Consider the following 24,165-nt stretch of genomic DNA (forward strand, 5'->3'; position numbering starts at 1 on the left):
TGTGGCCACCCCATCCCTGGAGGGACGCGTCCGTCACAACTACGTTCTCCGGTTGGGGAAGGGAGAGGGATCTGCCGCTGACCCAATCGCGGTCCGTAAGCCACCACTGCAGCGGTCTCACAGTGCCCTCCGAGATCAGGACGTGGTCGGATAGGTTGCCCTGATGCTGGGGCCACTGAAACTTCAGGTCCCACTGCAGAGCCCGCATCCGCCACCTGGCGTGATGCACCAGCAGGATGCAGGAGGCCATCAGCCCCAGAAGCCGCAGCGTCAACCTGACCGAGACCCGGGAGAACGGCTGAAAGATGGGAATCAGAGCCTGAATATCCCGGACCCGCTGCTCGGTTGGATAAACCGGAAACCGCGCCGAGTCGAGAACCGCTCCGATGAAAAGGAGCTTCTGAGAGGGGCACAGGTGTGACTTCGGCACATTGATGGAGAACCCCAGCCGGTGCAGGAGGTCTGCCGTAGTCTGGAGGTGGCTGACGACTGTCTGGGGCGAGCCCGCCTTCAACAACCAGTCGTCGAGGTAGGGGAAGACTGAAACCCCTACCCTGCGCAGGTGAGCTGCGACCACCGCCATTACCTTTGTGAACACCCGTGGGGCGCTGGTAAGGCCGAAGGGGAGCACGGTATACTGAAAGTGCTCGTGGCCTACCGTGAACCGCAGGTAGCGCCGGTGGGCCGGCAGGACGGGGATGTGGAAATAAGCGTCCTGCAAGTCCAACGCTACCATCCAATCTCCTGGGTCCAGGGCAGCTAGGACCTGAGCCAGTGTCAGTATCTTGAACTTCTCCTTCCGGAGGAAGCCGTTGACGTTCCTTAGGTCCAAGATAGGGCGAAGGCCCCCTTTGCCCTTCTTGGGTACCAGAAAGTAGCGGGAGTAGCAACCACACCCTACTTCTGGCCCAGGAACGCGCTCGATGGCCCCCTTGGCCAAGAGGGCCGTAACTTCCTCCTGCAGAAGTCGCAAATGATCCCCCGATACACGGTGGTTCTGCGGTGGCATGCCTGGAGGAGTCGCCTCGAAGGGGAGGGAGTAGCCCCTTCGGACGATCTGCAGCACCCACCTGTCCGAAGTGACGGTGCGCCAGTGGAGGTGGTGATGGCGAACCCTGCCCCCCACTGGCGTCACATGGGCCTGAAAGCACGGACTAGGAGGGTTTTGAGGCGGATGCTGCGGGGGAAGGTGTGGACTGACCTCGCCGTTGTCCCCGACCGCCAGGACGGCGGTTCCCACGGCCGCCACCGCGTTGGGTATTACCCTGCGGAGCGTGGCTGGCAGCACGTGTGGGTACACCCCTTCCGTGGCCACGAAAGGAATGATAAGCAGCCGATTGCTGGCGCGGGGCCGAGAGGCCCAAGGACTTGGCCGTAGCCCTGGAGTCCTTAAAGCGCTCAAGCGCATGGTCTGCTTTGTCGCCAAAGAGGCGACGGCCATCGAACGGCATGTCCATCAGAGTGTTTTGGACATCGGCTTAAAAGTTGGCGGACCGCAACCAGGCATGGCGTCTGACCGCCACCGTCGTTGCCATCGCTCTACCCAGTGAGTCGGTGGTATCCAGCCCACACCGTATAGAATATTTGGCTGCATCCCGGCCTTCCACAAGGGCTTGGCCGAGTTTGGCCCGTACCTCCAACGGACACTCTGGCAGCACTTCCGCGACCGTATCCCACAGAGAGTGGGTGTAGCGGCCCGAGAGGCATGCGGTGTTGGAAGACCGCAGTCCTAGACTAAGGGACGAGAAGATCTTTTTGCCGTACTGCTCGTACCTCTTGGATTCCCTGTCCGGCGGTGCCGACGGGAATGCGGTCTGGGAATTGGAGGCCTGGATGACCAGGCTCTCGGGGGTAGGGTGGGTGGACAGGAAACATGGGTCGCCCGGGGCGGGGCGGTGGCGTCTGGCCACGTTCCTATCTACGGGCGAACCCGTAGCGGGCTTGGACCAAGTGCCCAGAAGAACGTCGGTCAAGGCCTCATTAAAGGGCAGCAGAGGCTCAGCCGAGCTTGACTGCAGTTTAAGGACCTCAGTGAGGAGATTAGTCCTCACGGCCGCGACGGGGAGCTCAAGGCCCAAGGCCTTGGCAGCCCTCATCAACACCACACTGTAGGTTGCCCCCTCCTCCGAAGCCACGGTAGGGGGGAGAGAAAACCAGTGTCTGGAGAGGTGTCCAGGCCACTGGCCTCCCCAAGGTCTCCTGCCCAGTCCTCATGAGACTGACACTCTCTGGTCAGAGGGTCCTCAGACCCCTCCCAATCCTTTTCAGCACCCATCTCCTGAAACTCAGGGTTCTCAACTAATGGGGCCTGTTCATAGAAGTGAAACTCCCCAAACGACATCTGGAGCAGCGCCCATTGGGGCCGTCCTGACGGCTGAACAGGAATGAAGGAGGCATCGGGGACGGCGCCGCCCGAGGACGGCGCCGGAGGCGACACCTGATGGTCCGACGCCGGGGAGGTCGTAAGGTCCACCGGCGACGATCCAGATCCCGAAGAAGGCCTAGCGGGGTCCCGCGGCGCCGGGCCAGCAGGCGCCGGCGGTGCCGGGGCCGCTGTACCCTGCGGTGCCGGGCCCGAAGGCACCGGCGGCGTTGGGATAATGGGAACCTGCGGCACCGGGCCCAAAGGCGTCGGCGGCGTAGCCCCCGACCCGCTAGAGGCCCCAGACGGGTCCGCTGGGCCCGGAGGCGCCGCAGAGCCCGTCGGAGGAGAGAGTTTCCTCATGGCCATGAGGAAGCGCTCGATCTCCTCCGGCGTCGCGTCTAGCCCAGAGACCGTAGGGTGTGGCGCTGGACGCGGCGCCCGCGACTCTGACGGAGCCGCTTGGGTGGTGTCACCCGAACCCCCAGCCGCATCGCGCGAGCGTCGGGGGGGGGGGGGGGGGGGGGGAGTCCGAAGAGCGATGACGCCGCTTGGACTTCTTGTGCTTCTTACCTGACGACGACTTCGACCCGGAGGAGTGCGGCCTACTCTCGGAGCTGTGGTGGCTCCGGGCCCGCGACCTGTCCCTCGACCTCCCGTGGGACCGAGACCTCTCGCGGCGCGGGACCGACTGCCGGAGTTAGAGTCGCCTGCGGGACCGCTCCCGTCTGGCTTTCGAAGAGAGGGCCCGGCAGTCGGAGCAGGCCTTGTTGTCGTGATCGACGCCTAGACAAGTTAAACACAGGTGGTGGGGATCCGTGACGGACATCAGGCGGTCGCAATCCTCGCAGTGCTTAAAGCCAGGCATCCCTACGGCACCAATCGGAGTCGAAAGACTTCAAGAAATGATCAAAAACGATCAAAAAATTTAGTCAAAATTGACTAGGGTTACTGCTTTTTCCAGATCTGCGCTTGCTGGCGCGGAAAAAATAAGAACTGACGTCAGCACGCGGAGGCGGCGTCTAAGTACTCCGACGACGTCATCACGGCGCCCACGACGCCGACGACTGACGCGGAGCCGCAGACGACGCCTACCGACGCGCAAGTTGCTGCTACGCAAAAATTTCCAGATCCAGTCTGACGCCTGGGGATATTCTAAGGTAAGGAATCTAATACCAACATGTCTCTTTCAGATATTCCACGCCAGTCATTCTACTAGGACATACAGGAAAACCTTAAACTATGGCACCACATCACACAATAGCAAGGAGTTCAATGATTTATCATACCTAAACCACAAGCCAGTACTTTCCTTTTTTCAGCTCATATAACAAAGTAAAAACTAAAACAGAGGCATTCTTCTGATAACTCTTATTTTTCTATCATACTGATTGTGAAGTCACCAAACCTTGCATCCTCTTGCTTTTCTACTGAAATTGTAATGTACCCGATGGATGCAGCTTGTTCTCTTCATCAACTTCTTGTAACTACTGATGTCAATAATCTATAAAACCCAATTAAAATTGTTTTTAAAAAAACCAATAATAAATAGGGCAGTGAAATCCTAAGAGTGTGATCGTATTAACCAATCATCCAGGTGTGGATAATGATGCATTTCCCTGTGTTGCAGGTGTACTACAGCCAGTCAAAATCTTTGCGAAAATCCTGGGAGCCAAAAGGGAGGACTGAAAAATGGTAGTGATCAATGTCTGCCCCGCCACTAAAAAAACCCGCACAAACTGCTCTTGGCAAATAATATATGTAAATATGTGCCATAAAAATTCAGGTAAATTATCCAATATTGAGCCTAAAAATAATGTTATAGAGGGTAAGATTATGATTCTTAACTTTTCCTTCTTGAAGTACGTGTTCATGAATCTTAGTTAGGATTGGTTGTAATCAGCCCCTCCCCCACCCCTGTTAAGGACTTTGAAATACCCAGAATAGCAGCCTCACCTCCTCTGGTACAGAGGAATCCTCTTAATTCCATGTTTGTCAACAAAGAGGCAACCATCCATAATAAAGATGTTAATGTGGAGGGGACGGTTGTATGTTACAACTACACAATCCCCAACTACGCATGCCTGAACAATGCGGTCTTAACTATGCATGCCTCTACAACAAATGTAGTTGTAATAGCATATTTGGTAAAGGCATATGCGTAGTTTAGGTTCTGCCCGAGCCCTGAATCCTAAATGCAGACCCCGTGCCTCAATACCAAGTCCACCCAGCCCTTAAAATACTCCCGCCCTGCGCCCTAAAACTCAGCCCCCAGACTTGAAATCTACCAGGACTCCCCCCACACACAGAGTCCTGAAACCGCAAACTATGCCCTAAAACCTTCACTCCAGGACTCTACCCTCCTCCCTCACCCCCCTTTCCCCATCCTAAAACCGGCCTCCCCACCATTAAAAGTATATAATAAAAAAATTGTACTCGCCAAGCCACTCTGTTCATCCATTCCTCGTCTGGACAGAAGTCACCTCCGAACCTCTGCCCAGTCCAACCCTCAGCCCGAGTCTAGAGCGCTAACTACCACGTACGTCTAAACTGCTTGGTAAATGCATATGCGTGGTTTAGACGTGCGAGGTTCCGCCTGCGTTTTTAAGTCGCACACTATTTAGACTGCATGGTTTAGGCGGTTTCCCGGAGGGGACAGTATATGGGTACAGTTGTCCATCTTCTGTAGAAGAAAAGATAACCTCATCTTATAACCTGAAGGACCAAGGTGTCCAAGGTTATGTTCTCAAACAAGGAAAAACCGCCACCAGTTCCATAATGAAGAGATGAATGTAGAGCCAAAGAAGAGGACCAAGCTTGCCTTTCTCGGCCGATGCTTCTATACTTAGAGGGCAATAAACCGGAGGCACTGTATGAGGTTGCCAGCAGGATCTCTATAAGTGGTTGCTTAACCTCAGAAATTTTCAGTACTGCTGATGACACTTTTGTAATCTAATTACAGGGACCGGATCTGGCCGTTCGCCAAAGGGCACGGGAATACCTCACAAGGTGTTTCAAGCTAGGACTAGACTATTAAATGAAAATACATGTTGGCCCATAACATCTCACTTTTTATAGTCCCTGTCAGTGGGCACTGTATGAAAAATGTAACCTTTAGCTTGGCGGAAGATATCTGATGGAACTTGCCATGGATGGGTGGGCAAAGGGAGAGGGCTGATTAAAAAAACAGGCCTGTGCATTCTGGAGGCCACAAACTACCGGGGAATATTCCAGCTTGTTCCACAGGCCTTTACAGATATTAGAACTTCATTAAATGCTATAAAAAAAACACCCATGGGCCTGCTTCCATGACAGCGTCACACCAAAGAGATTTGTCAATGGCAGCATGGTGCAAAAGAGGTTTTCTAGAGTCTCCACAGACCTGCAGATGACCGTTGTAAAATGTGACTGACCAGTTATCGGACCTTCATTGGACAAAAACATGCTCTTTGGTGAGGTATGCAGCCTGCTTGTATGAATGTAAATCCACATGAATGGGTTTTCTCGGCCTGGAAAGTTAAAGCAAGTGGTAATTAGACCCTCTTTTGTAGTATTCATCTCTAGGAGACATGTTTTAAAAAGTCGAGGGATCACAATAGGATCCAATCTGGTCAGGAAACCTTGAGAATGTGTCCACTTAAAAGAATTTGGTCACCTCGGTTATCTCCAGTACTTCAAGTTATTTTGCTGACCTTTTCCATGTGAAGGATAAGTCATTGGCATTAGGCTGTGGAGCAAAGGTATTGAAAGGAAGATTAGCCTAACTTGAGGCCAATGGTGGAACAGGGGAGGTTCTAAATACTCCTGATGTCACTTCCATTATCTACAATTCAGTACCTGATTTGGGGCAGAATCGTCTAGAGCCTGTGAAACAGAAGCAGTGAAAAATTCTGGATCAAGTCTGGTGCCTATAGATAAGGCCCATATAGGTCACCTGCCGAAGTGAATATTTATTAGAAACTGGAGATCACAAACAATGCAATACAGCAGAACTGTGCACAGCCATAGGTAAGAATATTTTGAGATTTAAAAAACTGGAGTCCTGTGCTGATGAAAGAAAAACACTGTAAAAAAATTTACCAGAGAACAGAGAAATTGAATATTCTTAGACTAGTATGACTAGATATTGAATCTTTCATATGAATCTTTCATAGAGTTTCTGAAAGGCCCTTTGACTAGGTGTAAAGTGTGACCATATCAAGGTCAGAGAGTACTACTAATACACAGAATTAGGTTACCTTACTTTTAATGTGTTCTTTACATAACCAGTACTTTGATGAGGCTTTCAAATACTGTCTAATAACTGAAAAAGGTACAACCAAAATAATGTTTAAAATGGTTAACTTACTCTGCTTCTAACTTTCCCATTTGTTCTGCTACTTTGTTCTGCAAAAAACAAGTTAAATCATTAAGTAAAACCCCTGTGAAGGAAAAACAGAAATATAACTAAGGTAACATTACTACAGGAGCGCACATTTTCATTGTAGGAGAAAGTGCTATCCGTGAGTCTATTAGGTAATGAGATAAGTTGTACAAAAAAGCAATGGCCACGATTTTTATACACATTGAGCAGCTATTCGAAATGTTTGCTTCTATTAATTTAAAAAACTTTTTATACAAACAAATAAGCTAAGTAAGTGTAAAATACATGGTGCAAATACGTGTGGGGTTTGAGGAATTTAATTCACTAAAAACTAGAGTATCTGAAGTGACGTTTCACAACCTTTGACACCCAAGAGATGTCTGATGTCAATGACCTCCCTGCTCACTACAACTCCATGATGACCAAAGTCTTTGACCAAGTAGCCCCACAAAACCACAAAAGGATACCGAAAACAAAAAACCATGGTTCAACGGAGCCCTGAATGAAGAGAAGCGCAAACTCAGACTAAATGAACAGAAATGGAGGCAACATCCCTCCCCCCTCCAACTCAAACTACTTAGGATATCTAGAAACTCCAATAACAAAAGCATTCTACAATCAAAAAACAACGTCATCAGACCAGAACTAGAAAATGCCAAAAACAGCCGGAAGAAACTCTTTGAAATGCTAAAACATCAATCTAACAAATTGGCCAAAACGACACTCTTGACTTCGACATCACAGCTAAGCAGTGAAGAATTTTGCTCATTTTTCACAGCAAAAACAAACACCCTCCAACTCGAGTTAAGGACGTCATCAACTATCTCAACCACCCCAAAAAACACACATGCTGAAAATCCTAAACAACTCGATCTACCTCTGCCCAAGAATTACTCTCACTGGTCTACCTTCAAACTGTACAATCCCAGTGACATCACAAAAACATTAACAACTATCAAACCCAACAACCACTTTAATCACCCGGTCCTCACAAACTGCCTCCCTCATATCTACCATATCATCACCCCTCTCTGGACTAAAATCATCAATGCCTCACTAGCGCAAAGACACATCCCAGATTGCCTAAAAACTGGTCAAGTCACCTCTATCCTAAAAAAAACGACAGCAAACATCTCCAACCCTAACAATTTCCGACCTACAACTAACATTCCCATGCATGCCAAGGTCTTGGAAAAATGTTTTCAGCAACAACTGAACCAACACATCTCGAATTTCAAACTACTAAACGACTGCCAATCGGGTTTCAGACCCAGCCACACCATAGAAACAGCCATTCTGCACATCATAGACGACACCCTCCTCGCTCTTGACCATAATGAAACCTGTCTACTAGTCCTGCTCGACCTCTCATCAGCCTTCGACACGGTCAGTCACAACAAAATACTAAGAAGACTGGAAATGAGGATGGGTTTATTCGGGCATAATCCTTCAATGGTACAAATCTTTTTGGGAAAACAGAACGCAATCATTCATGGTAAACGAAAAACTCTCCCCCTCTTCACCCAACCTTCTAGGAGTACCACAAGGCTCAACCCTATCCCCCGCACTACTCAACCTCTATGTCGAACCTCTAACCGAAATATTACAGCAGGCGAATATCTGATACCACATGTACGTGGACAAAACTCAACTGTACATCAAGATCTCCTCCGTGGAAGAGATAAAAATGATGAATCAAGCTCTCGAAAAGACCGTCCAATGGCTAACGACCAACTTCCTCAAACTAAACTCACAAAAAACGGAATTTCTCTTAATCTCACCCCCTAAAAACTCTCTGGAGATAAAAGAATGGACCAAGATGATCACTGCTCTGAATTGCACACCGACTCTGGTGGACTCCACCAAATCGCTTGGAATGAAACTGGATAAGAACCTTAACATGTAAAGACACATCAACCTGTTGGCTAAAAAGGCCCGCTTTCACCTCAGTTATCTCAGATAAATGAAACCATTCATTGAGAACGACGACCTCAAATCGACAGTGCAGGCCTTGGTCATCTCGAGGTTGGAGTACAGATGGACCACTCTTGCCGGGCTTCCCAAAATCTCAACAACCCCTCTTAAAGGTCTGTCTCAATGCAGCAGCATGACTCCTAACAGGATCTAGAAAATTCGACCACATCTCACCACTCCTGAAGGCACACAACTGGCTTACCTATGAAGCTAGAATCCACCTAGAGATGTCTTACACTACCCATAAATCCCCACAACACAATACCCCACAGTAACTATTCCAAAAAAGTCTGGGAGGAACAGACAGTCAAGGAGCTCCGACAATCTACTCCTGAAACTCTCTCATTTCAGCAAGAAAAAAAAACGTCTGCCAGAGCCTTCTCCGGAGCGGCACCAAGAATATGGAACTCTCTACTGCCGTACATCAGAAAAATCTCTTCCACACCACTATTCAAAGGGGAAGCAAAATCTTTCCTGATGTGCAAATTCCTCCCCTAACTCGGCACATTCCTCACCATATGGGACCTCACCTCCACACCAGCTCTCACTGAATTGCATGGAACTGAACCAGTCTATGACTCCAAATTTGTCCCTCCACACCTCTTAATGACATTGTCGCCCCGTTGTATTACACATGCCCAAACTTGTTATACAACTCCGAACAAATCATCTCCCTTTTGCGGCCTCTCTGAGCCAGCGCATGCGTTGCTCTGCGAGAATTTTAGTGTGTGGGTTTTCAAAGTGCTGCCACAGGCTTTTGGTGGCCTGACAATTGCGCTCAAGCGAGCGTGCACGAGCGCAGCAGCCATCTGCCCCCACAATCACTTACACGGCTGCGCGGCCAATGCTGGTTAGGTCTTGCTATAGACAGCTTTTCCGGTTTCCTGCTAGAGCTCATGCCACCAATCTATCAAAAATAAAACAAAGTGTGGAGAAATATATATCTGTTGGCTGTAGTGTCTTTCTTTTTCATGCTTGCTCATTGGTTTGATGGGCGACTTCAGGGCAAAGGGCAGGTTAGGGCATTCATTTCGCCGATTGTTACAGCCTGCTTTACTTAATAAAAAAAACCATTCTAGGCTGTGTGTGAATGCATAGGCCCGCATGTCACTCCTGTACCCTCGGGATATTTCAATGAAGGGCACCGGTCTCTAGGGAAGACAACAGTTCTTAAGTCTAAATTTTTTTTGCCCTTGGTTCCTTTCTAGATGAAAATGCAAACAGATAGCTGTTTGTTATTTGGTTTGAACACAAGGGACTATTTTCAGCCCTGCCGTCACATTTTACCAAACTGAGAACGAGTGTGGACACCGGCTGCACACAGAATGTTACCTTTCAACCCATAGACCCTCCCGTCTCATGAACACCTCTCTTCCCCACTACATGACACACCCGGCCTTCTTTGGGGATGGGTCTTTTTACAGAACTAAAAGAAATACTTTGTTTTTCCAACAATTAACATTCCAATGTTTTCCTTCACAAGGGTCAACCACTTCTTTGAGCCCAGAGGTGCTGCTTGGAGAGGAACGTCACAGCTGTATACAATAATGTAGAACGACTGCATATGCATCCCAAATACAAGGCGCTGTGTGTGTTTGTCTCGTAAAGCAGAACAAACCACCGACGTTTCACAGCAGGAAGAGTTTACTTGCTTGACAGTGTTGGGCTACTGGGGATACTGTAGATGCTTTTTAAATGGCCAGGGAAGCGGATGCAGTGTCATGGGTTCTCGGTGCAGACAGCAGCAGCGGAAAGTGATGCCCCTGGAGGCCTGCAAGTATTTATATGCAAGTAAAATCTGGGTTTGAGGCTCACAAGTCGGACGCCTTGTCCGGAAAGAATGCAGTCACAGTGGAATGTGGCCAAGTGCAGGGCAGTGCACCCGAAATGTTGGCTTTACTTTCTTACTACACACCAGTCGACCAACCCTCCTTTGTAGGGTGATGCTTTCTTGTTTACTGGCACACTTGGCACTTTGGGATTACTTTTCTCTTACAATACAAGCAACAGAAGCGCAGTCTGGTGGGAAATGAGACGCGTCCAAAATTTGTGTTACGAGGGACTTGGAAGACAGCAGAAGTTGTGTTCTGAATGGAATCTGCTGTCGAGCCCCTTCTCTTTTCATTATCCAGCTCTCAGGTGCAGAAATATCAGTTTTCATTGGAAACTTGCTAAATATTACAGCAGTGATTAGTAATCAGTATATTACTTAGAGTACAAGAAAGGGAAGCTAGACACTGCCTACCAATGTCATCCTTCCATGGTCTGCTGGCTTGCTCCATCCTCGAGCCCCGAATCGTCAGCATTGCGGGCTCTTCGTGATGCCCAAGTCCAAGCTCTGTGGCCCTGATGGTGGGTCCATCCTTGGTACACACATGACCGCTCCTCTATACCCAGAGTCTCCTTCAAATAGACTCTTCTTCCCTTGAGTCAACCGACTAATTGCTTCCCACGTCACGCCCCTTTGGCACAGGCTCACTGTCCTGCTTCGCTGCTCTGCCTCTCACATTCAAGCCGCTCCCCATTGCAGGCTTATTTTTGGTAAGCCTCACCTTGTTTCACGTAGAAGACGATAATGGATGGTCTTCATAATGCAAAGCTGAGGCAGAAAGGTTCATACCTACACAATACAACATTAGACATTAATCCATTGAATGTCTGTCCCTTATAGATCGCCAGGCGTGTTACGGTCGACGCTCCCAGATTTTATGCGTCATCTCCTGTGTCACTTGAGAATGTCAGAGTACAAACCAATCACTGGACACAACAAGCATTGGCATAGCCAATAGGTCTTGCTTTTGGGACCTTATAAGTATTTAGTTATGAAGCACAATATCCTTTGTGCAACAACATCAACTGTTGCACGGGTAAACACTTATAAGGTTCCAAAAGCACGACCTATTGGCTATGCCAATTCTGGTTGTGTCTGCTGCCTGCCAAATGTTTTTACAAATATGTTGATACCTTGACTGCGCTGTCTGTGCAAAATGTTTCTACAATTACCATGTTTCTTTGTAAAGTGTTCTGATACCCTTTCCTTGGTCTTATTCGCGCTATAGAAAACGCAAAAAAATAAATAAAATAAATCTTAACTACTGAATGTTTTTCTGTCCAAGTGGTTTACCACTTTGAAAACTGCTTTAGGTTTGTATACTTTTTAGCGAACATGGTCATTGTTAGTTCAAGATGCATACTTCTGCCGCGTGTCCGGGTTACTTTGAGACTCTTTCTTTGTTTAGGTACACGTGTGCATGCTTTTTGACACACAAGCTTGTTGAACAAGTTCAATGACAATCTTTCTGGTAGATAATCTAACAGCATATTCCTCTCCTTCCACAGGCTATCCAACTGGATCCGGAAACATTTAGACCAGTAATACTGCATGACGATAGGTGGTGTCAAGTGGTGATACCCCAATGCTGTTCTGCTCCAGAATCGATGAGCATAGCTGGACATAAATGTCACCCGTGCACGCTGAAGTAATTTGCCTTCTTGGGTTGAATGTGCACTAGTGGCGAGATTGTCCACCCTGGCATTTACCAGAGAAATTCCTTAAGCGGTCTCGCAACTTCCATGGGCGTTAAGACTCCTGGCAAAGGTGCCAAGACCCCAACGTGTCCTGCTTGTTTCACTACCACATACTGGTGCTATTGTTCATGAGCACCTCCACCAGCCTTCCTCTGATGGTCAGTAGGAAGGCCTTAAATGCCAAGCTAATCGCCCTGAACTACAAAAAACTGATGTGGGGGTCAGGCTTCTGACGGAGACCAAAAGCCTTTGATCTCTACTTTTCCTAGATGGCCTTCCCAACCCAGACTCAATGCATCCATCACCACTGCCAAATCTGGGGCAGGTAAGGAGAGGTGCATGCCACTGACCTAATCACAGCTCACCAGACACCCCTGCATGTGTTTTGCAGTCTTGAGCAAAACATGGATACATTCAGCTACATCCCCAAGGTGCTGTGCCCAATGGGACGTCCGCTTCCACTGCAGAGCCTGCATATGCCATCTGGCATGTTCCACCAGCATGAAGGAGGAAGCCAATAATCCCAGGAGGCTCAGGTTCATTCACACGGAGACCCAGGACAGAGGCTGGAACATTGCAATCAGCCTAAATGCCCTTGACTCACCACTCTGAGGGGGGAACAGCATGAAACAGTACTGTATCCAGATGAAAGGGAGCATCATCGAAGGAGTCAGCGGTGAGTTCAGCATGTTGATAGTGAACTTCAACAATATTAGGAGGTTTGCCATATTCAGAAGGTGGTTGACTATTGCCTGGTCTTCAACAGCCAGTTGTCAAGATAGGAGAAACTGGTAAGCCCAGAACCTCTGAAGGTGCATTGCGACTGCTGCCATCACTTTAGTTACTACCCAAGGGGCACTTGTGAAGCCAAAATGGAGCACTGTGAACTGAATATGCTCCTGGTCCACTGGGAACCCCATGTAGCACCTGTGGGCCTATAGGACGGAAATATGGAAATAAGAGCACTGCACATCTAGCAACACCATCCAGTGCCTAGGGTCTAAGGCAGACAGGACCAGGGCTAGCATGACCATCTTGAATTTGCCATTCTACAGGAAGGTGTTGCAAGAACTAAAATAGGGTGCAGGCATCCATCCTTCTTCGGCACTAGGAAATAACAGAAGTAGCCCCTGTAGGAAGCTGGCTACTTTAACTTGGGCTGTGGGGCTTGGGTGCAAAGGTGTTCTGGCAGGTCGGGTCTATTGAGTTAGAGGGTCTTACTTCTTGGGTTGAACTGGATAGGGGAAGAAAACAAGACTGCAGGGTCACTCTCGATGAGGCTCTCGTCAGTCCGCAAGTCGCCGGTTAGTGGCATCTAGACTGGACACGCAACAAGTCTTGGTTGCTGTAATTGCTCCGGTACCCAGAGAATTGATGCCGAGAGGCTCTTTGAGGGCCTGGCATCTCCAAACTTGGCAGTAAGATGGATTTGACCTCCTGTAACCACTGTGACCTCTTCCTGGCATGATGTAGACCGGATGGTCAGCAAGACTATGTACCGGAAAAGTGCAGTCAGTGTCTGCAGCTGCAGGTGAGTGGCTTCTTCAACCCAAGGGAGATGCGGCTTGGTTGTCAAAGTACTGGACTGTGCTCAAAGGGTTTGGGGAGGCTGATCAGCTGAAGGACTAGTTGTTTCTTGCAATTGTTGGGAGAGCAGCAGCCAGTCAGGGTTTGGCACCAGTTTCGGTGCTCTACTACAGTTCTTGTGTTGTTGGCTCATATTTGTCCTCTTCTGTTCCCAGGTTGACTAATCGGAGTTCCTGGTGTCAGGGGGCCACCGAAATATTGAATTTAGGAGCTTTAAGGGGAGTGTAAGGTAGTAGCCAATAGGCTACTCTCCTCTGGAGTGACTGCACCCACTATATGACCATTTCCCGGGGAGAGTGGGCATAATCCTGACCCAGAGTTACTACTTACACCACATTCAAAATGGGGAAACCCTTCTTCAGCTGTACACTTCAGGTGGCCCATCTGAGGGGTGTCCTGGCCTGGAAGTGTGACACGCCTTCTATCTAATTTCCGACCTTCTCTGGTACCAAATGGGCCCAGGCCAGGGGGTGGCATTCTCCAGGTCTTGGGGGAAGCCGATGCCGCATATCAAAGCAGGCAGAGGCTTTAAAGCCTCTGGCCTGGACATGCTAATTTACCAGCCGTTCTGCTGGAGGAGGTGTGAGCACCTTCCTCCAGAGCAGGCATTGTTCCTGGCATCAGAGCTCGGGCTCTCACCTGCAGGGGGGTCAAAAACGTGTCTGTGGTGGCAGGCTGGAAGATACCAGTAAGCCAGCACACTAGAGAAATGGTAGGGTGCTCAACTACTTGCCAATTGAATTACAAGTGAACAGGTCATTTAAGGGGAAAGAGGGGGAGAGAGAGAGAGAGAGCACACTGAACAAGTTACCTACCTTTGGGAACACACCTGATGGATCTACCAGATCTCTGACAGATTACACATATTTTGATTATTCCCCAAGAGTCAGACTGGATCTGGAAAATCTTCAGCATAGGTGGCATCGTGTGGCCCTGTGCCAACTTAATTCTGCTCCAGAATGGTCGATCACAGCCGTATATAAGCGCCATCCATGCGTGCCGATGTAAGTCGCTTTCTTAGGCTGTCTGAAACCCCAAACACAGAGCCCAATAGCAAATTGGCCTTGATTAGTGTGCAGGTCTCTAAACGTGGAACCTTATTAGATCGAAAAGGAGCCCAGTTCACATAACAGGAGGTACAGTGAGGAATCTGGATTATTTACCGGAAAAAATGTTACTAAAGGTAACTTGTTCTTCAGATAGATACTTCTATTTGCACTGCAGATTCTTCACCTTTTACATAGATACAAAACCAGTACCTCACAGGTGGAGGACCTGGTAACTGGCTCAAACTAAAAAGTAAGGCAGGACAGAGCAGTCAAAGTGGCCATCTGGATGGACCTGGCTGTCCATACAGTAGTGCGTTGTGAACTTGTGGAGTGACACCCACCTTCCAGCCTGGTAGATGTCAAACACAGGAACTCCGCTTGCTAACACAATGGTAGCAGCCTTGGTTCTAATGGATTAAGCCTGCAAGACTTTGGGGGACTGCTACTTGGCCATTGCATAGCAGATTTTGATGCAGAGCATAATATAACTAGAAATTGTCCTCTTTTGCACTGCCTTGTCTTCTTCCACCCTTGCAAATCTAATGAAGAACTGATTGTCCACATGATGCTCTCTGGTATGATCGATATAAAAGCTAAGAGGTCTTTTAGGATCCAAACAATGGAGTCTGTCCTCCAGTTCAGAGGGGTGAGGCAGAGTAGAGGATAATACTTTGACCAACATGAAAAGGAGTCGCTACTTTTGGAAGAAAGGAGACTCTGGTTCTCAGAATCAGTTTATCTGGGAAGAATATGGTGTATTGCGGGTTGGTGGAGAGAACTTGTAGTTTGCGCACCAGCCGCAATAGGACGACGAGAAAAACAGTCTTGAAGATGAGAAGCGACAATGAACATGTATGAAATGATTTAAAGGGAGTACACATTAGGACTGGGAGGACCAAGTAGAGGTCTCACTGAGGCATAATGAAAAGCGTGGGTGGAAACATATGTTGTAAACTTTTTTTAACTGCATCACAGGACAAGTTACTTACCTTCGGTAACACCAAGGTAAGTAACTTGTCTATCTGATAGACATCTAACCGCAGATTCCTTACCTTTGAACACTTACCCAAGTAATACCATCCCCAGAGGAGGGACTGTGGAACACTTCAGACCAGAAAATCCAGTACAACAGAACGAACAAAGAGGCCCTCTGTTCGAACCTGGGAATAAAGGCAGTACTGTCAGGCAAACTTGTGCAGAGATGCTCACGTGGCAGCTTGGCATATACACAAAACGGGAACATCACGCTGGAGAACCGTGGTGGCCACTTTTGCCCTGGTGGAATGGGCCATAAGCCCTTCAGGAGGCTTCTTCTTCGCTAAGGAGTAACAACGTTTTATGCAGAGGATTAACCATCAGGATATAGTCCTCTTCTGGACAGCACATCCTCTCTTTGCGCCCACGTATCCACTAAAGAGTTGGTCATCCACCCGGAACTCTTTTTTTCAATCAAGGTAGAATGACAATGCTCTTTTTGGGTCCAGACTGTGAAAACGTTCCTCTTCCTTGGAAGGGTGCAGAGGCGCCTAGACGGTGGGCATGGTAACCGACTGTCCCAGATGGAAGGGTGTTCCCACCTTAGGAAGACAAGATTACCTAGTCCTGAGTACTACCTTATCCGGAAAGATCGTCAGGTAAGGAGGCTTTGACGAAAGAGCATGTAGTTCATGGACTCTCCACCAAACAAGCGGTCTTGATGGTGAGCAACCGCAGAGGACAGGTATGCAGTGACTCAAATGGTGCACAATCAAGAAGGTGAGCACCAAATTAACGTCCCACTGTGGAATGATGAAAGGTAAAGGGGGAAACAAATGGGTTAGCCCCTTCAAAAATCTTTGCACAATAGGAGATTTGAACAAAGATGGCTGATCAGTCAGCCGAAGAAAAGAAGAAAGGGCCGAAAGGTAGCCCTTCAAAGTGCCCAGAGCAGAGCCCTGCTGGGCCAAAGAAAATATGAAGAGAAGGACTTCAGTTAAGGAAGCGGATAAAGGGTCAATAGACCGGTCTGTACAATATTTACAAAACTTGTTCCATCGGCAGGCGTATATTGATTTTGTAGAGGGATGCCTGGCTGACGAGATAACCTCACAGACTTCAGGAGGAAGGCCAAAAGCTGTCAACTGTCACTGCTCAATCTCCACGAGAGGTGGAGAGTGGACAGGTTCGGGTGCGGGACCCGCCCCTGCTGCTGTGACAGAAGATTCTCCCAGAGGGTCAGCTTGACTGGAGGATCGATGCTCATGTCTAGGAGCTCAGTATACTACACTCTCCATGCCCAGTCCAGAGCCACAAGAATAACTTGTGCACTCTGCGCAGAAGTGGTATGGGGGAAAAGGCGTATAGGAGACCTGAGCTCCACTCGCAATGAAAAGCGCCACCGAGCGAGTGCCGACTTGGAAACTCCAACGCGCAAAACAGAGGACATTACGTGTTCTCTTCGGAGGCAAACCGATCTAAGCAAGGCTCCCCCCGCCGCTGAAAGAGAACTTGTACCACCTCCGGATGAAGCCGCCATTCGTTATCCGCAAGGCATCTTCGATTGAGCTTGTCCGCCCTGGCGTTCAAAGAACCGGCCAGGTGTTGAACCACCAGGGAAATGCCCTGATGTTCCAGGCAAGTCCAGAGATGAAGGGCCTCTTGACAGAGTTTACGACCCCAATCCGCCCTGTTTGTTGCAGTACCACATGGCGGTAGTGTAGTCTATGAACAATTGAACAAGCCTTCCCTTTATTGACGGCAAAAAGGCTTTCAGTGCCAGTCTGCTCGACCGAAGCTCCAGCAGGTTGATATGGAGCTTGGCTTCCGCCAGAGATCACAGTTCTCTGATCTCCACCTCTCCCAGAAAGCCACCCCATCTCAGAAGGGAGGCATCTGTCAGTACTGTGAGATCTGGGTGGGGAAGGGAGAGAGATCTGCTGTTGAACCACTCACGGTCCCGTCAGTCACCACTGCAGATCTTTTGCAGTGCCCTCTAAAATCTGGACAAGGTCGGTGAAATTTCCACGATGCTGGTCCCCTGCAGAGCCCACGTGCGCCACCGTGCATGGGTTACTAGCAGGATGTAGGAGGCCATGAGGCCCAACATCCTCAGAGTCAGTCTCACCGAAACCCAGGATAGAGGCCGAAACATCGGTATAATAGCCTGAATATCCTGGACTCACAGTTTGGAAGGATACGCCCGAAACTGCACTGTGTTCAGAACCGCCCCAATGAAAGGAAGTGACTGAGAGGGAGTCAGGTGTGACTTTGGCACGTTGATAGTGAACCTCAGCGAATGCAAGAGGTTCGCCATTGTTTGGAGGTGGGAAGACAACTGCTTGGGATGAGCTCGCATCAGCAACCAGTCGTTGAGATAGGGGAAGACTGGAACCCCAGATCTCCGCTGATGAGCTGCGACCACCGCCATCACCTTTGTGAACACCCGAGGGGCACTGGTGAGGCCAAAGGGGAGCACCGTGAACTGAAAGTGCTCGTGGCCCACCGTGAACCACAGGTAGCGATGACGAGCAGGTAGGATGGGAATATGGACGTAGGCATCCTACAAGTCCAGCGCTACCATCCAGTCTCCTAGGTCCAAGCCAGACAGGACCTGAGCATCTTTAATTTCTCCATTTTGAGGATGGAATTGAGCGTTCTGAGGTCTAGGATAGGACGTAGGCCTCTTTCCTTCTTGGGGACTAGGAAGTAGCGGGAATAGCAACCACTGCCTACTTCAGGCCCGGTAACCCTTTCTATAGCTCCCACGGCCAAGAGAGCATTGACTTCCTCGCGGAGAAAGGCAAGGTCATCCTCCATCAGCCAAGTGTATGCTGGAGGCATAGAAGGGGTGGGGGTAGTCTCGAAGGGGAGGGAGTAGTCCCTCCGGACTATTTGCAGCACCCACCTGTTCTATGTGATATTTTGCAGCGGTGCTGTATAGTAAAGTAGAAGGACGAACATATGCCTTTACATGTTCCAGCAATAAAAACCCCATATTGTTGTTTTACTATGGAAACCCTGATAGCCCCATTGGCAGGTACAGAGTTACATGCTGACATCTCAGATTCCAAATGGGACTAGTGAAGTTAGTACTGCAAAGTATCAAAAGAATCTGTGCATTAAATCAGATATCATGGTTAAATCAAATTTAATGTGACTGGTGTGTAAAGTGCAACTTTAGAGGTTGCCCAAGATTTCCAGTGCTGATTTAGGGTTACATACAAGGACTGTCCTCACAGAGAGCCTTCTGCCCTCCTGGGAGAGGTGTTAATGACTACCAGGAAAGTTAACAATAGAGGCCTGCCACTGGAGGAGGTGTTACCTACACCCAAGCAGGAACCTACAAGGGGTGTAGGCCCAAAAGGTTAGCTCAAAAGGGAAGCAGCCTCTGCAGGGAAAAAGGCTAAAACTTGGAAAAGGGGATGATCTACTGTCTAGGTAAACAGGCTGGTACTAAGGACCGAGAGGGTAAGGCAGTTGCCAAACCATCTTTAGGTCTCGTTAGAGCCAGCGCATGCACTGGTCTGGGGAGACATTTAGTAAGCTGGGTTTTTCAAGTGCTACCAAAGGCTTTTGCCAGCCATCAGCTTGCTATTACGCTCATAAGCGCATGCGCCTCGCTCCGCCTCTTCAATGTTCTGTTGCTGATCTCTTCACTTTCAGCCAAAGCTTGTTTAAACTTGCAGTGCGAGCGTGCGCTTATTTTATTTAGGTAGGAGGCTTTCAGTGATTTCTCTGATATGCCCAAGATCACACGATGTTGAGCTGCACCGAGACTCATCGATGTAGCAGCAGTTTCCACACAGCAAACAGGAAGCTGCCATTTAGATCGCGAGCGTGCGCTTGTTTTATTTAGGTAGGGGACTTTCAGTGATTTCTTTGATGCGATCACTTTCACTTTCGGCAAATGCTTGTTTAAACTTTTTTTTATTTCGGTTTAGCGCGCGCACATAACTCTCTTCCTCATTACTTTTGCATTCACTGCCGCCTCACTTTCAGGGCAGCGCGGCCGAAGCTTGTTTTTAATTTACCACTCGCCCTCTACCCCCGACCAGCTGCTGGCAGTCCGCTGTAGTTTTCATAGTGTTTTTAAGCGCTGCAGGGGCCAGAAAGTTACTTGTTTTACATTTTTCTTATATGCTACTCTTCAAAGTACGATGTGGGTGGAAGAACTTTTGACCCTGTGGCTGTAGACTACAATCATGGCTTCCTTCTATCACACCGCACCATCTTTCAGAGAGCAGCCCCTAATGAGAGCACGCTGGTTTATGCCAAAAGTGAGGTTTGGGATGTTCCGAGAGAGGATTGCGATACCGATAGCCATGAGTTGCCAGTGTTTTCCAATACTGGACATAGAGACAAGTTTTAAATTACAACATACTCTACACTTTAACCTAATTAGCTATAACTTCCTCGGAAGCGCTTCTGAGTACATATTTACTGTGCTTTAATTAAGTTGCGAAGAGGCAGGGACTGCCTGGAGGGGTTACAGGGTTACCCTGAGCCTTGCTTGTGTTTCTCATTCGACAATTTCCCCTCTACCCGATGCACTTGTATGGCACCTAGCCTATTTAGCCTGGGGCTGAACACCTGCCGTTACCTGCAGGTCGCAGGGTGGAATCAATCCTTTTCGCATTTAATCCTTTGAAGGTCTCTAAAGCCAAGCCCTATCAAACCTTTAACTGTCAGAGCCCGCTGAGCCAGTTAGGGCTATTAGGACTTGGACTTCGCATCCCGCTCTGCTCAGATGGATCACAGGACAGGTACATTTAAAGTTTTTCTTGCTTCAGCTGTACTCATTGGTCCTCCTGGACCTCTGGCCCCTATTTCAGAGGCTCACTGTGCCCTTTTTAAAGGCTTCTTTGTGTTAAGTTTTTCTTCTGTTGTGAATACTTCCTTTCCCAAATAACTTTTTTTTCTGTTCCGCAGTTAAGACTTCCGCATTTCAGTCGACATGGACTGCCATGATTGCATACATTTTGTAATAGTGGAAAATTAAAGCACTGCTTGTTTTAATATTATTTTTCTTATCAGGGAATAGTTTGCTCCATTTCTTACATACATTTTTGCACCAGGGCAAAACATGGAACATACTGAATTTGCTCATGTTTGTATGTACGTCATAAGAAATATCTTGGTGTCAGCTTTCACTTGCTGAAAGTGCAGGCCAAATTGGGAACTAACAGCCTGATTCATGAAAAAGAAAATCTGCGATTCTCAAACAGCGATTTACAGCGAATCGCAATTTGAAATTCGCAGATCGGCATTCATCATAGTTAGCGAGAAAATAAAGCGATTCGCACACGGCAGCAAAAAGCGTTAGCGATTTACTAAAAATCGCTGGAAAATCGCAATTACCCTCAAAATCCGTGTCGATTTAGCGATAGCGCAAATAGCGAGATCGCTAATAGCGAGATCACTAAATGCGATCTCGCAAGTAACGAGATCGCAAAAACGGGAAGTCGCATTTCGAGCACAGTGATGACATCACAACCAGGAAGCAGGCAGTTCCCACCCCCATTCAGAACTGTGAGGCTGATCTCGAGGCTGCAGCTGAACAGAGCTCCTTCCAGGACACCTCCAAACTTGCAAATCCAACCCATTTGTGACTGCAGCAATGCCAGAGGAGCCAGCACCAGGGCCCAGTGACACCGGGCGCAAGAGGAAGCTCAAGTTCTCTGAGCAGGAGTTGGAGCACCTGATTGAGGGAGTGGTTGATAACCACTCCAAACTATTTGGGAAGGACTCCAGGAGGGTGCTGGAGGTGGAGAGACGTCGAATCTGGCTTGGGATAGCTGCTAATGTGAACGCTGTGGGCGCGACACACAGGTCACTGGATGAGCTGAAAAAGAGGTGGTACGACCTCCGAGGTCGTGCCAAGGAGAGGGTGGCAGAGAGGCTGGGCGAGACCCAGGCTACTGGGGGCGGAGATCCTACAGTCCCTCCCAACACCCCCATGGAGGACCGTGTGGAGGACACTCTGGAGCCAGAGGCGTGCATAGGGGTCGTCAATCTGGACTCATCCCGACCCAGCCAAGACAGCCAAGGTAAGTGGCATGCGACTGCAACCCTGTCCCCTAACAATGGCCATGGACCTATAGCGTCCCATAATCATCCCAAGTCATGCAAACCATGCACATTAGGGCATGCCCAAAAGCATTGTGGGACATGTAGTCTGCCCACAATGTACAAGAACCCCAATGCAGCCTCACATGTCCCAAAGTACGCAATGCCAAAGCCAGGCAGGGAATGTCATCCAGCATGCATGTAGCAACTGCACGTGTGACAGATACATGCAATTAATGTACGTCCAATTCCCCTCACAGGTGGCGCTGACAGCGACAGCGACAGGCTGCTTATTGACGAGGCACGAGAGGATGCCGAGGAGGTGACAACACCGACACTTCCTGCACCATCAGGCGCAGCACCTCTCCCCGCAGCCAGGGCAACACCACCTGCGCCAGCACCATCAGGCGCAGCACCTATCCCCGCAGCCAGGGCAAGACCAACTGCGCCAGCACCATCCGGCGCTGCACCTTTGACAACCACAACTCCACCACCAGCTGGACCATCTACATCTGGTGCAGCTACTGTGGTGACAGTGCGCACACCCACTGTGGACAGCCAGCAGAGCAGGCATGGCAGGGCTCGCCAGCAGAACACAGCACGCAGCGGCAGGAGGGGGATGGCTGTGCGCGTGCCAGGCCTGAGCATTGAGCGCCGGATGCTACGCATACACCAACTGCAGGCAAGGGGCTATTCAACTGCAGCTAAACAACATTGGCCGCAATGTGGCCAATGTGGGCGAGAGGATTGAGCGCATGACGACAGCCATGGAGGCCAACACTGCTGCGCTCATATCGCAGCGCAACTCCGCCCGCCGCCGCCACCGGCAGCTTCTTACGCGGCTGTCAGCCTACACCCGCTCTAACTATATAATCGGGAATGCCACCTCCCAGCTCTCACGACGGTCCCTGGCGCAGCAGCAGCAGTTGATCCAATGCGTTGAGGATGTTGGACGAGTGTTGGAGCAGGTCACCACTGCCGTGCTGGCACTCCATCCTACTGGGCCAGGCAATGGGGGGGGGGGGGGACGACACCAGTGAGGGCACCTCCAGTGTCAGCAGCCTGTCTGCCTCACTGGTTGGCGTGTTACGCCGCAGCACCAGGCCCACTGCAGGGACACGTGCCGTCCCAGAGGAAGAGCCAGAGAGGCGTTTGGGTGCTGCGCGCCGGAGGCGCAATTGAGTTTCATGTACATTGGCTGGGACATGCTGCTGATACAAGCATTTCCAGTGTTTTGTTAGGAGCAGTATGGCGTAATACTGCTAGCATTTGATGAATGGAGACATAACATTATTATTGTGCATTTAACAATAATATTTATTCCTGCATCATACATCTGCCTCCTGTCATTATTTCCATTGGCATGCAATTGTGATTTGTTGGGTGAGGGGAGTGGGTGCATTAGAAACTGTTCATTGTGATGTGGTTGCGGCGTCTGTGTCCTTCAGCTGGGTTCTCCCCGCGTGCATGACGCACATGTGCAGGTGGCCGGTCGTCCCCTTCCGACTCACTGCCAGAGATCTCTACAGGTATCCGGCGCTTGGTAGCAATGTTGTGTAGTATTGGACACACAGCCACAATGCGGCAGCACACATCAGGACTGTAGTACATGGCCCCACCAGTCTTGTGCAGTATGCGGAATCTGCTTTTCAGTAGCCCAAATGTCCGCTCAATGCAATTCCTTGTGCGTATGTGTGCTACATTGTAACGCCGTTGCTGTGGTGTTGCAGGGTTGAGGTATGGGGTGAGGAGGTATTCACGGAGGGCGTAGCCACTGTCACCTGCATGAGAGGAGCAGAGGGTGAGTGCCTGTGCAGCGCAGATACTACATCACAATGTGACATTGTGGGGCAAGTGTACTTACCAAGTAGGTGTCCTTCACCAAAGTCTCCCCTGGCCAGTCGTGTGTGGAGGCCGCTGTGCCGGAATATGAAGGAGTCATGTGTAATCCCCGGGTACTGTGCCACAATGTCCGTGATGTATGTCTTAGCATTGCAGACCATCTGGATGTTGAGGGAGTGGTAGGACTTGCGATTGCGGTACATGTACTCCGTTGCAGCTGGTGGGCAGATGTGGATGTGAGTACAGTCAATGTATCCTATCACATGTGGGAACTGCACAACATTGTAGAATTGCTGCTTGGTCACATCCAAATCCTGTTGGCTGGTGGGAAATTTGATGTGCTGGTGTAGCTGGGTCAGCATTGCGTCAAGGAAACTCCGTAGGCAGCGGGACATGGTGGGCTGGGATATCCCCCC

The 24,165-nt window shown here is 49.4% G+C and overlaps 1 protein-coding gene across 3 annotated transcripts in view; it reads right to left on the reverse strand.

Annotated features, from left to right (window-relative positions):
• Positions 1-24,165, reverse strand: part of KIF15 (kinesin family member 15) — a 927,215-nt gene that overhangs the window by 166,174 nt on the left and 736,876 nt on the right. For all 3 annotated transcript variants that reach the window (XM_078663524.1, XM_078663523.1, XM_078663522.1), the window contains exon 32: positions 6,711-6,748. In XM_078663524.1, coding sequence (XP_078519650.1) covers positions 6,711-6,748 — 38 coding nt within the window. The remainder of the gene's footprint in view (positions 1-6,710; positions 6,749-24,165) is intronic.

This window comes from Lissotriton helveticus, chromosome 10 (assembly GCF_964261635.1).
Source record: "Lissotriton helveticus chromosome 10, aLisHel1.1, whole genome shotgun sequence".
In the NCBI taxonomy this organism is placed as follows: Eukaryota; Metazoa; Chordata; class Amphibia; order Caudata; family Salamandridae; genus Lissotriton; species Lissotriton helveticus.